Genomic DNA, 15,013 nt, shown 5'->3' with positions numbered 1-15,013 from the left:
TGCCTCCCATCCTGCTGCTTGCCCCACATGGCACTGGCCCCAGGCTGCGTTCTGATGGCTTTCCCTGTGACGGAAGAGCCCTGGTGTCTGTCCAGAGACTGCCACTTCACTCTGCAGCTGGGTCTCCGGGGAGCTTCTTTGCTGCACCTGATGGACAGATAGTGAACCCTTGTGAAGGGTTGTCAATCTGCCAGCACCACTCACCTGGCTCTGTCACTTAAAAAAAAAAAAAAAGAAAATACTGTGCTGCATTTGAAAGGTTACCGCCTCTTCTGCAGAAGAGAGAGAATGGTCTCTGAAAGGGAGGCATTTGTTCTCACCACTGACTGGGGTGCCGCCACCTGCTGAGGCCGGGCAGTTACAGTTTTCAATATCCCCGTTGTGTACAGAGTAAAAGCTCTAGGTTAGATTTGGGAGAGGATATTTTTCTTTTCATTCCATTGGGAAAAAAAAAAAAACAACAACAACACAACAACACCCCCAGTGTTTCCTTCTGAACTGGAAAGCTTGCAAGCATGGAGCTGGCTTGTGCTTCTTGAGTCACCGGGATACACCTTGGAAAGCGAGAGCTCATAATTTCACGTGGTAAATTAAGCTTCAGAAGAACCAAGAACTGGGCCCACTGCGTGAATTATTAGAGACCCTGTCCTTCTACCCAAGGCTTCTGCCAAGGTTAAAACCTAAGCTACAAGCTCCCTGGCCAGATGGGGGGGGAAGGAGAGGTGGGACGGAGCTCACACAGGGAAGCTTTGCCATTGGCAGGGGCTTCAGGCTCTACCCTGTGGTGAGAGAAGAAACAAAAGCAAGCCCCTGACATTGTTGGTTTTCTTTTCTCAGATTGCTCGGTGCTGTTTTTGCTTCGGTTCTGATGGAGAGGGTAAGTAGACAGCTTTCTTTCTTTCTTTCTTTTTTTTTTTTTAATTTCTTTATTGGGGAATTAATGTTTTACATTCGACAATAAATACAATAGTTTGTACATGCATCCCATTTCCCAGTTTTCCATATAACAATACAACCCCCACTAGGTCCTCTGCCATCCTTCTTGGATCTGTATTCTCCCCACCCACCCACCCCAGAGTCTTTTACTTTGGTGCGATACGTCAGGACAGCTCTCTTTCTTTGCTTTTATTTACAACCGTTTTATTTGTGATGCATAGTGTGTTACACGATTGTAAGATTACAATGTAGAGCTCTACACCACACCCACCACTAACCTTCCATATCCCCGTCCTCCCACCTCCCAAAGAGAACCACCAGAGTTCTCACAAGTCTTACAGGTTGCTTGCTTCTGTTTTGTTTGGGGTGTTTTTTTTGGGGGGGAGAATTGGGAGGAAAGTTTGTGTGATTGAGATCTGTAAATTCTACTAGGAGTGAAGCCATCTGGTGGTTATCTTCCTTTTCTTTACTTACTTAGCTAGCGTCATCACTTCCGGTGCCATCCATTTTGTCTGAAAGGACACAACATCATCTTTTTTGATGGCAGAGTAGTATTCCATAGAATATATATCCTATAACTATTTTATCCAGTCATCTGTTGATGGACATTTAGGCTGCTTCTCCTTTTTGGCTACTGTGAATAATGCAGCTGTGAACATAGAGGTGCATATGTCTCTCATGTAACTAGTGTTTGAGCGTCCACTGGATAAATGCCTAAGTGATATTATTGCATCACGAGGTACTTCCACTTTTATTTGCTTAAGAATTGCCCATACAGTCTTCCAAAAGGGCTTCACCAGTTTGCAATCCCACCAGCAATGGAGCAGAATTCCTTTTCTCCATTTACACTCTTCCAGGCCGAGATCTCCCACAACCTCTCTAACACCTGTCATCTCCTGGTTTGTTGACAGAAGCCATTCTCTCAGGTGTGAGATGAATGAAGGAGACAACTTTCTTTTTTTGAGTGTGTGACCAGCAGACTGGGAGTACTAGTCTGAGGGTGACTGAGATTCAGTCTCACGTACCTCATATGCCGAGGGGAAACTTTTACTCCCAAGACTAGTTTACTTGGGGACCAGAAAGATAGCAGAGTGGTTTATGTAAATGACTTCCAGGCCTGAGGTTCTGAAGTCCCAGGTTCAATTCCTGGTTCCTCCATAAGCCAGAGCTGAGCAGTGCTGTAATAAAAGAGTGAAAATAAATAAAAAAGGAAGCAAAAGAGAAACCATGGAAACAAAAGAAAAACTTTTATTTTTAATATACTTTCCATATCTTTCTCACTGAGTAGTTGGGTTTTTAATTTTTATGTATTATTGTATAGAGACAGAGAGAAATTGAGAGGGAAAGGGGAGATAGAGCGGGAGAGAGAGAGATACCTGCAGCCCTGCTTCACCACTCGTGAAGCTTACCCCCTGCGGGTGGGGACCAGGGGCTTGAACCTGCGTCCTTGTGCACTGTAAATGTGTGCACTTAACCAGGTGCACCACCGCCTGGCCCCAGGTAGCTGGGTTTTGTTTGTGTTGTTAGCCTGACAGCTGAGAGTCAGTCCCGATTTTGGCTCCTATTTAAGTTGCGCAGTGGCGCGTAAGGAAGGTGAATGTACATTGCTGTTAGTAAGGTGAAAGCTTGGAAAACGCCAGGAGACTCTGACACCTCGTTTTTTGACCATTTCTTCCCTGACCTTTTCTTCTCAGATTCGAGAAACTCGGGGGCCTAAGAACTCTTTTCTCTACTGTCTCTCTCTTCCTTCTAAGCTTATACTAAGTTGTGTGACTTGGAAGCACTTTCTTCTGTTCTGTTACCATTGGTGTGCTGTTTGCTCGCCCGTTTTCACTAAGGAAGACTTGGGTATGAACCTGGAGTGCAGTACCTATGACATAGCAGAGTTCCCCTAGGGTCCAGTTGGCTTGGTATCCATCCGTTTCACTCAGCAAGGCCTGGGCTGACGTGAAGAGTGGCTTTGCTGACAGACAGGTGTGCAGTGTTCCTTGCTGACCTGGGCTGGCTTGGTTTTGTGCTTCACAGAAACCGAAGAGCAGCGGAATGTGAAAGAGGGGCCCCGGGTCATTTACGATGAGAAGAAAGGGACCGTCTATAGCTATGCCTACTTCCACGTCGTGTTCTCACTGGCTTCCCTCTACGTGATGATGACCGTCACCAACTGGTTCAAGTAAGTGACTCCTTTCCTTAGAGAGTTTAGAAAAAGCGGCAGCGGGGGGGGGGGGGTTTGTTTGTTTGCTTGTTTGTTTTTTTTGCTGGGGCTTGGTACCAGCACTACAAATCTTGCACTGCTCCTAGCAGACATTTTTTTCCCCATTTTATTAGATAGGATAAAGAGAAATCGAAAGGTGAGGAGAAGATAGAGAGAAAGGCAGACACCTGCAGACCTGCTTTACCGCTTGTGAAGTGACTCCCCTGCAGGTGGGGAACCGGGGGCTTGAACCCAGATCCTTCTGTGGGTTCTTTTTTTTTTTTTTTTTTGCCTCCAGGGTTATTGCAGGGGCTCAGTGCCTGCACCATGAATCCACTGCTCCTGGAGGCCATCTTTTTCTCCCCATTTTGTTGCCCTTGTTGTTGTAGCCTTGTTGTGGTTATTATCGTTGTTGATGTCGTTCATTGTTGGACAGGACAGAGAGAAATGGAGAGAGATGGGGAAGACAGAGAGGGGGAGAGAAAGACAGACACCTGCAGACCTGCTTTACCGCCTGTGAAGCGACTCCCCTGCAGGTGGGGAGCCGGGGGCTCGAACCAGGATCCTTCCGTTGGTCCTTGCGCTTTGCGCCACATGAGCTTAACCCGCTGTGCTACCGCCTGACCCCCCCCCCCCCGTGGGTTCTTATGCTTAGTACTTAGCTGGGTGCACTTAACAGGATACACCATCACCTGGCCTCCCAAAAGCAGTGTTTTTTTTTTTTTTTTTTTTTTTTAATGAGTTACGGGAGTTGGGCGGTAGTGCAGCGGGTTAAGTGCATGTGGCGCAAAGAGCAAGGACAGGTTAGTATCCCGGTTCAAGCCCCCGGCTCCCCACCTGCAGAGGAGTCGCTTCACAGGCGGTGAAACAGGTCTGCAGGTGTCTCTCTTCCTCTCTATCTCCCCCTTCTCTCTCAATTTCTCTCTGTCTTTATCCAATAACAAATAAAAAAAATTTTTTTTAAAAAGAGTTATTTTGCAGTAGCTGTGGTTGTTGTTGTTATTTTACCAGAGCTGTGGCTTATGGTGGTGCTTGAATTAAACCTGGGACGTTGGACACTCAGCACCACAGCCTTCTTCCATAGCCACTGTGCTTTCTTTGTTTCCTTTATTTTTTAAATATTTACTTAGTATTGGATAGGGAGACATTGAGAGGGGAGGGAACATAGAGGTAAAGAGACAGAGAGACACCTGTAGCCCTGAGTGCTTCACCACTCACAAAGCTTTCCCTCTGCAGGTGGGGACCAGGGGTTTGAACTCGGATCCTTGCAGACTGTAATATGTACACTTAACCAGGTGCACCACCGCCTGCCCCCCCCCCCATTCATTAATGTGCTGAAACACTTTACCAACACACATCAAACCTCCGGGAGGACACTGAGCTGTCGGCTTCAAGTCGGCTGTCTCAGTGACTTACAAAAATAATTTTAAGTCTGGAATAGTGTTTTGACACGCGTCAAACTCTGGAGATTGGCCATGCTTGCTGCAACTGTAAGGAAAAGGAAGGTCAGGGAGGAACCAAGCAGTTGTTCAGTGGGTAGAGGGCATGCATGGCTGTGTGCAGACCACTGGACGATTCACTTCTTGCTAGCATGCGGCAGTACCACAGGAAACAGAAGGGAACACTGTGAATGTAGACGTCTGCTCTGATGTCTCTTCATCCTTCCACTGAGGACGTGGATCTTAAAAACTGACCAGGAGGCCACGAGACTGCTTTATGCATGCATGAAACCTATGCCCACCCCTTCATTAGGGTGAGAAAGGAAGGAAAGAGGGTGTGGGCAGGGTGGAGAGAAGGGGGTGCTTCACAGTCGGTCTAGCGGTGGTGCAGGTGTCTGACTCCCTCTTCCTCTCCCTAGCCTCCTTCCTTTTCAATCTTTGTCTCTGTCCAAAATAAGATAAAAACATGGGCCAGAGTGATGCTCTAGTTCTCTCTCTCCCTATCTTTCCTCTTGTTGATTAAAAATTCTTTTTTGAGAGCTGACTAATAAGGAAATTCTAGAAGTAAGAGTATCCCCCATGCCCATAACCACTGCTAGCAATATGGTGTGTGTTCTTCCATTTTCTATGAGCTTACTAATTGATTGGACTTTTTAAAAGTATTATTATTTATTTTTTTATTATTGTGTAGAGAGAGAGAGAAATTGAGAGGGGAAAGGGAGATTGAGGTGAAGAAGACAGAGAGACACCTGCAGCCCTGCTTCACCACTCATGAAGCTTTCCCCCCTGAAGGTGGGGACCAGGGGCTTGAACCCGGGTCTTTGTGCATTGTCATGTGTGCGTTTAACCAGGTGTGTCACCACCTGGCCCCCTGGATTTTTAAAAAGGTAACATAGTCAAACACCTTTCCCTCTGGAAGTTCTTGTTTTACTAACTTGACAATACGTGGTGGAACTCTCTCCCTACGTGGAGATTTTTGGGGGTTGATTATTTGATTGATTCAACTTTTTCTGCATCATAATCTGCTATAACTTGGAACATTCATATAATAGCCACTTGGGCTCATTGGTGGTGTCTTTTCTTCACCCATTCAACAAATAGCTGATCATTCTTGTATATACCACACTGTGCAGGTAGCAGCAAAGTTACATTCCCAACAGGGGAGACTGACCGTGATTCAAGGATGACTGTTGGGGGAGGTGGGGAGTAAAGTGAGGGGAAGGAATGAGGACTGAGTAGGACTGGGGCTTCTGGGGGCTATGGTTCAGCTAGAGTGATGAGGGAAGGCTTTACTGAGGAGACTCTGCCTGGAACATTTGAGACAGAAGAACCTGCTAACGGGCTACCTGGAGGGCCTTGCAGTGCGTGCGGGCTTAGAGACTGCAGGAGACTAGTGGAAGCTGTGATCTAAATGCGGACGGCGTGAGCGGGCTGTGGCTTAGTGTAGAGCACAGGACTTGCATGTGTGAGACCTTGAGTCTGCCACCCTCGGCCTGGTGTTCTGTGTCTCTTCCTCTCTGTGGGGACTAGTGCCAGCAGTAGCACACTAGACTTCTCGTACTTGCAGCCTCCAAGGTTCTGGGTTCAATCCCCTAAACGACCCTAAGCCAGAGCTGAGCAGTGCTGTGGTTAAAGATAACAATAAATAAGTAAATAAATAAAGACATGTGTAAAAAGTGTTGGTGTGAATGTAGAGAAGTCAGGACCCTGGGGCCAAGTGGTGGCGCATTTGGTTGAGCACACACGTGACAATGCGCAAGGACCCGGATTTGAGCCTCTGGTCCCCACGTCCCGGGGGGAAAGCTTTGCAAGTGGTGAAGCAGTGTTGCAGGTGTCTCTCTGTCCCCTTCTTCCCTCTTCCCTCTTGACTTCTGTCTCTAGCCAATACAAAAAGATAAGAAAATAATGAAAAGAAAGAAAAAAAGACATTGTTGGAATCCTAGTAGGATTGTGACTTGTGCAACCACTTTGGAAAACAGGAAGTTTCTCAAAAATGGGTAGATAGCCTAATGGTTATACAAAGAGACTCTTAAGCCTGAGACTCAGAAGTTCCAGGTTCAGTCCCTTGTACCACCTTAAGCCAAAGCTGATTAGTTCTCTGGTTAAAAACAACAACAACAAATAAAACACAGAAAACGGGGGGGGGGGGGTGTCGGGCAGTGGTGCAGGGGTTAAGAGGCACAACCAGGTTGCTGGTTTGAGTCCTCAGCTTCCCACCTGCAGGGGGGTCGCTTTACAGGTGGTGAAGCAGGTCTGAAGGTGTCTCTTTCTCTCCCCCTCTCTGTCTTCCCCTCCTCTCTCCATTTCTCTCTGTCCTATCCAACAACAACAGCTATAACAACAATGACAATAACAGCTTCAACAAGGGCAACAAAATGGGGAAAATAGACTCCAGGAGCAGTGGATTCATAGTGCAGGCACCGAGTCCCAGCAATCACCCTGGAAGCAAAAAAAAAAAAAAAAATGAAAAAAAGATTGAATGTGCCAAAAATGTTAAACACAGGGTTATAATATGATCTAGTAATTCCACTCCCAACCATAAAACACTTGCACACGGATGTTCATAGCCGCATTATGCATAATAGCCCCGAACTGGAAACAGCTTAGCTGTGGGTCAGCTGGTGCCTGCTCTGTCTTCACACCATGACCTCTTCCTCAGCAATAGGAAGCGGAGACGTGCTGCCACACAGCACCACTCGGGTAAGCCTCGCTTGTGCTCAGAACAAGCTCATTCCAAGAGGCCATTTCTGTGAAATTCCCAGAATTGGCAAATCCACAGAGAAAAGAAGACTCATCAACGGGAGGAAGGGGAGGGCAGGTGCAGGGTGCAAGGTGTTGTTTTGAGAGTGGTGAGCATTGCTAAGATCGATTGTGAGGATGGTGGGTATATGAGTCTGTGAGCACATAAAAAAAAACAACTGTTATACTGGGCAGCCAGGTGGAGGCGTCCCTAGTTAAGTGCTCAGATTGTGCACGAGGACCCAGGTTCAAGCTCCTCCTGGTCCCCACCTGCAGGGGAAAACCTTCACGGGCGGTGAAGCAGGGCTGCAGGTGTGTCTCTTGTCTCTCTCCTTCTCTATCTGCCTCTTCCCTTTCAACTTCTCTCTGTCACTGTCCAATAATAAGTAAATAACTAGTGTACAGTGCCCCTTCTTAAATGGGTGTGGTTGGTTACATCCGAATCGAATAGTTAAGGAAAAGAAGGAAGGCTTCTTCTTCTAGCGTTTGCCCTTCTTCCGCAGCCAGTCAACAGCGTCAGGTTGAGCCTGATGTCAAGTTTCGAGACCTCCTTTGAATCTGGAGAGGTGGCAGTCGTTGACTATGTGGGTCATAGTCTGTCTGGAGCCGCAGGGGCAGTTCGGGTCGTCTCTGGCTCCCCAGCGATGGAACATAGCGGCGCTCCGGCCATGGCCTGTTCGATAGCGATTGAGGAGGGCCCGATCATAACGTGCCAGGTCAAAGCCGGGTTGACGCTCGCAGGGGTCTGTGATGAGGTGTTTGTTCTTGACCTCAGCTGACTGCCAACTCTGTTTCCAAGAGTCTGGAACAGAGAAGTTCAGTGTAGGCGTAGGGGACCAGATTGGGTGACGAGACGTCAAGCGAAGAAGGAAGGCTGGGAGCATGGAAAGCGGGTTGCCTTTAGTTAGAAGAGACCTCCCTGCCTGGTTCCATCCGTCTGACCGCAGTGGGGACCTCTTGTTTCTGCAGCTATGAAAGCGCCAACATTGAGACCTTCTTCAGTGGAAGCTGGTCCATCTTCTGGGTCAAGATGGCCTCCTGCTGGATATGTGTCCTCATGTACCTGTGGACGCTGGTGGCCCCTCTCTGCTGTCCCTCTCGGCAGTTCTCCGTGTGAGCATCCAAGCCTTCTCCTCAGTTCAGCAGGCCTGCTGGCTGGAAGAACATTCTTTGAGACTGTGCCCAGGAATCTGATCATCGACTGGTTCTTTTTTTTTTTTTTTTTTTTTCTTTTTCTCTTCAAAAACTGGTATGAGCAAGTCTGGAAAAGCTTTCAGAAAAATGGGGGGGGAAAAACTTCTGAATCAGCTTTTTTAACTCTGAAATTCAAAAAGAAACTACTAGTGCGTTCCAAAAAGGAAAAAAAAAGTTAATGTTCCCAGTGGAAGTGATCATGAGTGATAATATCATTTGTATTTTTTTTTTTTTATTACCTTATACTAAAAACTGGGATGGTGGCTAGACTTTTTTTTTGTCTCCTTCTAGATGTTCTGACCAAAACAGAGCTTGAAGCACATCTTACAACAGGGTTAAATTTTCCCTTGTGTGATCTATCACTCTAACTCTAGGAAGAGAGAAGCGTTAGTATGTTTGTATCTCCTGACAGAATGCAGATCCCCTCACGCATGTCGGCCACCCGGGAGCGGCGTTCTCTTGAGCCCATCCTGCAGGAGCCCTGCTTCCACCCCCCACCCCCCCACCCCCCCACCCCCGGTATTGAAAGGGTACAAGAGGAAGCACCTGCTTTTTACTCCACCCCTGTGCAGTTTCCTCCTACAGCTCCTGGGACGTTTTCCCTGTGAAATTGTCACACTGGAAATCACGGGCTCTGACCTCACCCTTCCAGAAGGTCCCCCCTTGTTTTCCTGGCTTTTGAATCTTTTGTTATAATGTGAAAAAAACAAAAAAGCACAATTCACCATCACTGACTGTGTAATCCCTCCCCCCATCCCATTAGCATTACTTGACCCATGTTATTGCAGTACTTATGACTTCCATTTGCGGTGTCACTCTGTGCTTATTGAAGGACGCACGTAGTGTCTTCCCTACCTGCTGAGTTGTTTCTTGATGTGTTGTTTCTTGACTGAGGCCTATCGTTCCCCTGCCCACATACAAGCTCGTTTATCTTCTGCTTTTGAAGTTGTGAAAGAAAAGGGGCTTTTGTTTTTTCAGATGTGTGATGTGAGCACATTGTCAATGCCCACTATGGGATTTCTGGAATAGATGGGTGGGTACGAGGACCAGATAAAGCCCACTATATACGCTGTAGAAGTGACCAAATACACGTAGAATAAAAGGTGAGAGAAGGCTACGGTTATTGTAGTCAGTAAATAGCACACATAGAAGTCCCCAAAGTAATAGAAACTGGTAAAATAGTATTAAGGAGATATTTGACATCAGATAACTTGCCAAGATGTCTGTTTTTTTCAGTGTTGGTGCTTGTTTCAGTCCTGGGTGAATTTACTCAGTAGAAAGAGATCCCAGCAAAGACAGGTAGAGACACCCCACTTCCTGTTTCATGAAAGATAGAAGACTATTCTGAGAGCCTCATGAGAAGGCCCAAGAATGAAAAGACATAATCCTGCATATTTGGTGTGACCTGTTGTGTGGCTTGGGCAGAAACAGGGCCTACCTCAGGTGGGTCGCCAGCTGCCAAAATGGCAGCACAGGAAATTCAGTCTGAATTCCTGCTCACTCCTTTCTCACGTCCCCAAGAAAGCAAATACCAGGGATGAGGTCTGCTATGGAACTTGCCTTATTTACAACATTGTCCCTCGGTTTTAAAAGCCTCTCATTATGTATGTGAGCCTTGTGTTGTAAATGTTACTGATGCTTAATCTTCCATTTTCAAAGAGCAGGAGTGCTTTGAATTCTGGGATTTATAGCTCTGGAGTCACAAAATAAACAGCCTGCACATGCTGCCTCTAGTTAGGCAGGAGTGGGTGTGGGGGCTGGTAAAGCCTGTGCAGGTTGAGTGGAGTGGGCTTGTGTTTCTGGCCTCTTTCTGGCAGAGGACACTGCAGTGGCTGGACAGTGACACACAGCTCTGGGGAAGCTGAGAGTGCCTCAGAATGACCGGAAGATCAGTGAACCCGGGTGCAATCGTTGACGAGTTTAATTGTCTTTTCTTCCTGTTGGGATACAGCTGGGTCTAGCTTTAGAACTGGCCCTTCAGGGAAAGTTAGAGTCAAGTGGACAAGAAACTGTAGTCCTTGGTACACCTGTCCAGGTCACTTCTCCCCAATAGGAAGCAATCTTGAAAAAAAAAAAAAAATAGAACATTGCTAATGGCTGAGTCCCAGGAGTTTCCTTCTGTAGATAATCCAGCCCAGATTTTTCAGCTCTTTAAAACTGGTTTTGGGGCCCGAAGTTCCTTTTTGGAAGCTGGTCTGATTTGAGATGAAAAGTTATAGTCACTTTTGATTTCTCTTCTCAGCCTAGTTTGAAGGAATCTCATCGGAATGTAAAGGGAGATGAATGAACGCTGAGGACCTTGTAAGAAGTTGACGTTCACTACTGTTAATTGTGGATAAACCACACTCAGGTGATGACTCAATATTTAAATAGTTCATCAACCTACTTTTTTTGTGTGTGTGCTATTGTGACTTCAGAAACTGGAAATAATGTGCCAATGGCTTTGAGTCACCAAAACTCACAGCTACCATTTTTTAAAATAGATTTTTGCTCCCTACAACTTTTGTAAATGATTTTTAAAGTGCATTCCCCAGAAACTGCTGGTCAGACCCCTTTAGGGATGAAAGAGGAATATTTTCTTAAAAAATATATATGTGTATATTTCCTTTGTGCTTCTCACCCAGTATGGAAATTTTTCCCTCTCCATTTAGAATCAGAACACTCAAAGTGGGAGAAGGGAGTCTTGTGGAAGTATTACTGTGTATCTAAATATGTCACCTAACTGAAGACCCTAGAGGCCTTCTGTAAAAAGCCTTCAGAAGTTCTGCTTTGTCCTTGTTGGGTTGGGTTCTATGAGATTGCTTAGTTGGCTTCATCCTGATAGTTTTTGTTGGAAATTCTCGAAGAGGGTTTCTTTGTCAGAGGTATTTGAAGTTAATTCATAGAGTAGATGGGTTATGTGTACATGAGCTGTTGGGAGGCGAGTCCTGGGCTTGGGGTTACTGTGTTTTTTTTTTTTTTTTTTTGGCGGGGGGGTCTTGGTGTCTTAACAGGATTGGTCAGCCAGGGAGCTCCCATCTGTGTTGCTTACCCCCAGCTCCTCAGCGGTTCCTTCACTGCAGATAATTGTGTAGTGCTCATTCCTCTGCAGAGTATCATCTTCTGCCTTGTAAAGATGTGTGTACTTATTAAATGTGTGCCGAAAGTTTACCACTATTGGTGCTTCGTGTTACTCTGCAAAGGAGGATTCTAGAACCTGTGTTTTAGCTGCCTGGGCTGTTTTTCCCTCCCTTTATAGCTTCTCTAAATAGCAGCTCAGTCTTGGTATATGTTCATTGCACTACCCTTCTTGAAAATGAAGGAAGGTTTAGCCCACAACTAGAAGTGGGACCTTGGGCTAAGACCCTGCTTCTCCAGAAAGAACACTGGGCCCTCCTTACTCAGGGACAGTGCGTTAGCCACTCGGCTTCCAGAAATCTGTAATTCGTCTATATGAGTCTTCTTAGTTTTCTACTAGAACTAACTCCCAATGACTTTCTTAAGCCCACTGTTTTCCTGCCATATGTAGTCAATTTTTAATGCCCTCAAACATTATAAGCTAGTGTATTTCAGATAGCAGTGGGTTCTCTAATGTTGGACCTACTCAACAAGACTGGAGAACTGTTTACCTAGGTCTTTAAAACCCCTGCTAGCCATTCTTCCTTAGTAAATCATTTTGAAAGGATGGGTGGTATTTAACTTTACCAAAGAGATGTTTTTATCTTTTTTTTTTTTTTTTTGCTTTCAAAACAAAATCCTACCAGTAAGAAAGCCTAATTGGGGAAGGGTTGGTTAAAAACATAAATTTCCAAATTTACTTCTCCAGAAGCATAATCATATTTATGTGAGTGAAATGATGGAAGGATTCTTTACAGTAGTCCTTTGGAGTAAAGGATCCTGGGAAATTCAGGTAAAAAAAGCTTGTGGCAGATATGTAATATATGTTTTGAGATATTTATAAGAAATTAAGATTGTCTTGTTGTCCTTTATTAAAGATTTAAGGTATTTTTACTCGCAAAAAAAAAACTACAGAAATTTTATAGTTATAACTTTGTTAATTTTCTAAACTTTTATGAAATAATTAGCTATAGCCACATTGTGTTCTTATGTTTTTGCTATAAAAGAATTTGAAAATGTAAACCTACTGTTTGAAGTTTCTAATGGTCTCAGATATGCTTAGAGTTTCAGCAACTTTAAAAATCATTAATAAATATTATCCTTTAGTCACAGAAACAACTGTGGGTTTATATTTGGTTTTGGATGCTAATTTTGCTATAAAGCCTTGGAAGTTGACCAGTCTTTTCCTATGTAGGAAACTCAACCTGTTAACACTGTACTTTAATAAAATTGAAAACCATGTTGTTGTTGTTTTTCTCTTTTTGTTATGTATGATTATAAATGAAGTCCTCCAGATAGTGTCTTTCAGAAATATGGCCTTCAAATGTTAGTCAGCTCCAAAGCATCATAGGTAGAATCTATTCTGATTTTTGAGTGAAGATGCAACCATAAAAACCCAAGCATTTTGCCTTTCTCCCTTATTAACTGAATGCCCCTGAAACTTGCATCACCTCTCCTTTCTTTTTTCCTTCCTTCTTTCCTTCCTTCCATTTTTTTTGTGTGTATGTGAATCAGGTTCACAGGCATATGAAAAATATGTCACACATCACTTATTAAGGAAATACAAATTAAGATCAAAATCAGATGCCACCTGTGAGAATATCAAGAACAGGAAATGACTGATGTTGGTGAGAATATGTGTGCGTGGTGAGGGGGAGAGTAACTAATACACTTGGTGGGAATACAGACTGGTGCAACCACTATGGAAAACCGTGCAGAGAGTTCTTAAATAAAAATGGAAATACATTATGCCCCGGTAATACTACTCCTGGGCATATATCTGAAGGCCATGGAAAAACTAACATGGAAGGACTTAATTGTTCCTATGTTTATAGATGCACTATCTATAGTAGTCAATACAGAAATAACATAAATGCTTAAGGATTGGTAACTGAATAGAGAAGCTCTAGTGTGTGTGTGTGTGTGTGCGCGCGTGCGCGCGCGCGTGCATGTGTTCAACAAAACACTACTTGTCATTGAAAACCAGTGAGATTGTATCATTTAGAACAAAATGGAACCAGAGTAAAGTAAGAGGTAAAGGACAATTGCTAGATGGTTATACTCATAAGGGATAAAACTGTTTCTTGGCCTTTGTGAGAATAAAGGTGGGGGATGTATTAAAAACACTGTGTAAGTATACTCCTGACATCGTTATATAAAGCACTTTTAAATAACCAAGAGAAAAGGGGGCGTAGGAGTAACTTGAAAATAGCCTCTGTTCTATTGTAAAATACAATGACCCTTGTCACTTTGCACACCCCAGTAAGTGCAGGCTCTTATTTTACTCTGGCATCTGGTGGGTGGGTGAGCTTGGAAGGATAAAGAGTGTCAGGTTGGGGCTGAAGAAAGTCTGCAGAGGGGCAGAAGCTACGTGCAGACTCCATGATGACCTGATAGGGCTGGTGAGTTTGTTAGCAGCCTCTGACTTGCTCTGGAAGCCTCTATAAATTCTTCAGATAAGCGTTAGCTAGATAAGGAGAGAGGGAGTTAGTTTAATATGCTGGTGATGGGCTCTGTTCCATACAACCTCACAGCTGGTCTGTCTCATAATAAATCTCTAAGCTTTTTTTTTTTTTCTTATTTTATTTTATTTTATTTATAAAAATAAAACATTGACTAAGCCATAGAATAAGTGGGGTACAACTCCACACAGTTCACACCACCAGAACTCCGTATCCCTTCCCCTCCCTTGATAGCTTTCCTATTCTTTATCCCTCTGGGAGGATGGACCCAAGGTCATTATGGGATGCAGAAGGTGGAAGGTCTGGCTTCTGTAATTGCTTCCCCGCTGAACATGGTTGTTGACAGGTCAAGCCATACTCCCATCCTGCCTCTCTTTCCCTAGTGGGGAAGGGCTCTGGGGAAGTGGAGCTCCAGGACACATTGGTGGGGTTGTCTGTCCAGGGATGTCTAGTCGGCATCATGCTAGCACCTGGAACCTGGTAGCTGAAAAGAGAGTTAACATACAAAGCCAAACAAGTTGTTGACTAATCATGAACCTAAAGGCTGGAGTAGTGCAGATGAAGAGTTAGGAGCAGGGGGAAGAGGGGGGGTGTCCCCATTTAGTAGCTAATAGGCATATTTTAGTTATGTCCCAAAAGGCCTGTGGCTATACTAGTTTTTTTTTTAATTTCTTTATTGAGGAATTAATATTTTATATTCATCAGTAAATACAATAGTTTGTATATGCATAACATTTCCCAGTTTTCCATATAATAATACAACCCCCACCAGGTCCTCTGTCATCCTTCTTGGACCTGTATTCTCCCCCTTACCCACCCCAGAGTCTTTTCCTTTGGTGCAATACACACATTCCAGTTCAGGTTCTACTTGTGTTTTCTCTTCTGATCCTGTTTTTCAACTTCTGCCTGAGAGTGAGATCATCCCATATTCATCCTTCTGTTTCTGACTTACTTCA

General features: G+C 44.6%; 1 protein-coding gene across 1 annotated transcript in view; it reads left to right on the top strand.

Moving 5' to 3' along the window:
* The window catches only part of SERINC5 (serine incorporator 5), a 112,891-nt gene extending 100,054 nt beyond the window's left edge, over positions 1 to 12,837 (top strand). Inside the window, exons 10-12 of the mRNA XM_016186230.2 lie at positions 838 to 877; positions 2,962 to 3,106; positions 8,275 to 12,837. Of these exons, the coding sequence (XP_016041716.2) occupies positions 838 to 877; positions 2,962 to 3,106; positions 8,275 to 8,422 (333 nt within the window). The 3' untranslated portion in view covers positions 8,423 to 12,837. The remainder of the gene's footprint in view (positions 1 to 837; positions 878 to 2,961; positions 3,107 to 8,274) is intronic.
* Positions 12,838 to 15,013: the final 2,176 nt, after the last annotated feature.

The sequence above is a fragment of the Erinaceus europaeus genome, chromosome 11, assembly GCF_950295315.1.
Source record: "Erinaceus europaeus chromosome 11, mEriEur2.1, whole genome shotgun sequence".
Lineage (NCBI taxonomy): Eukaryota > Metazoa > Chordata > Mammalia > Eulipotyphla > Erinaceidae > Erinaceus > Erinaceus europaeus.
The sequence above is the reverse complement of the archived record's forward strand: the minus strand, read 5'-3'. Positions and strand labels throughout refer to the sequence as shown.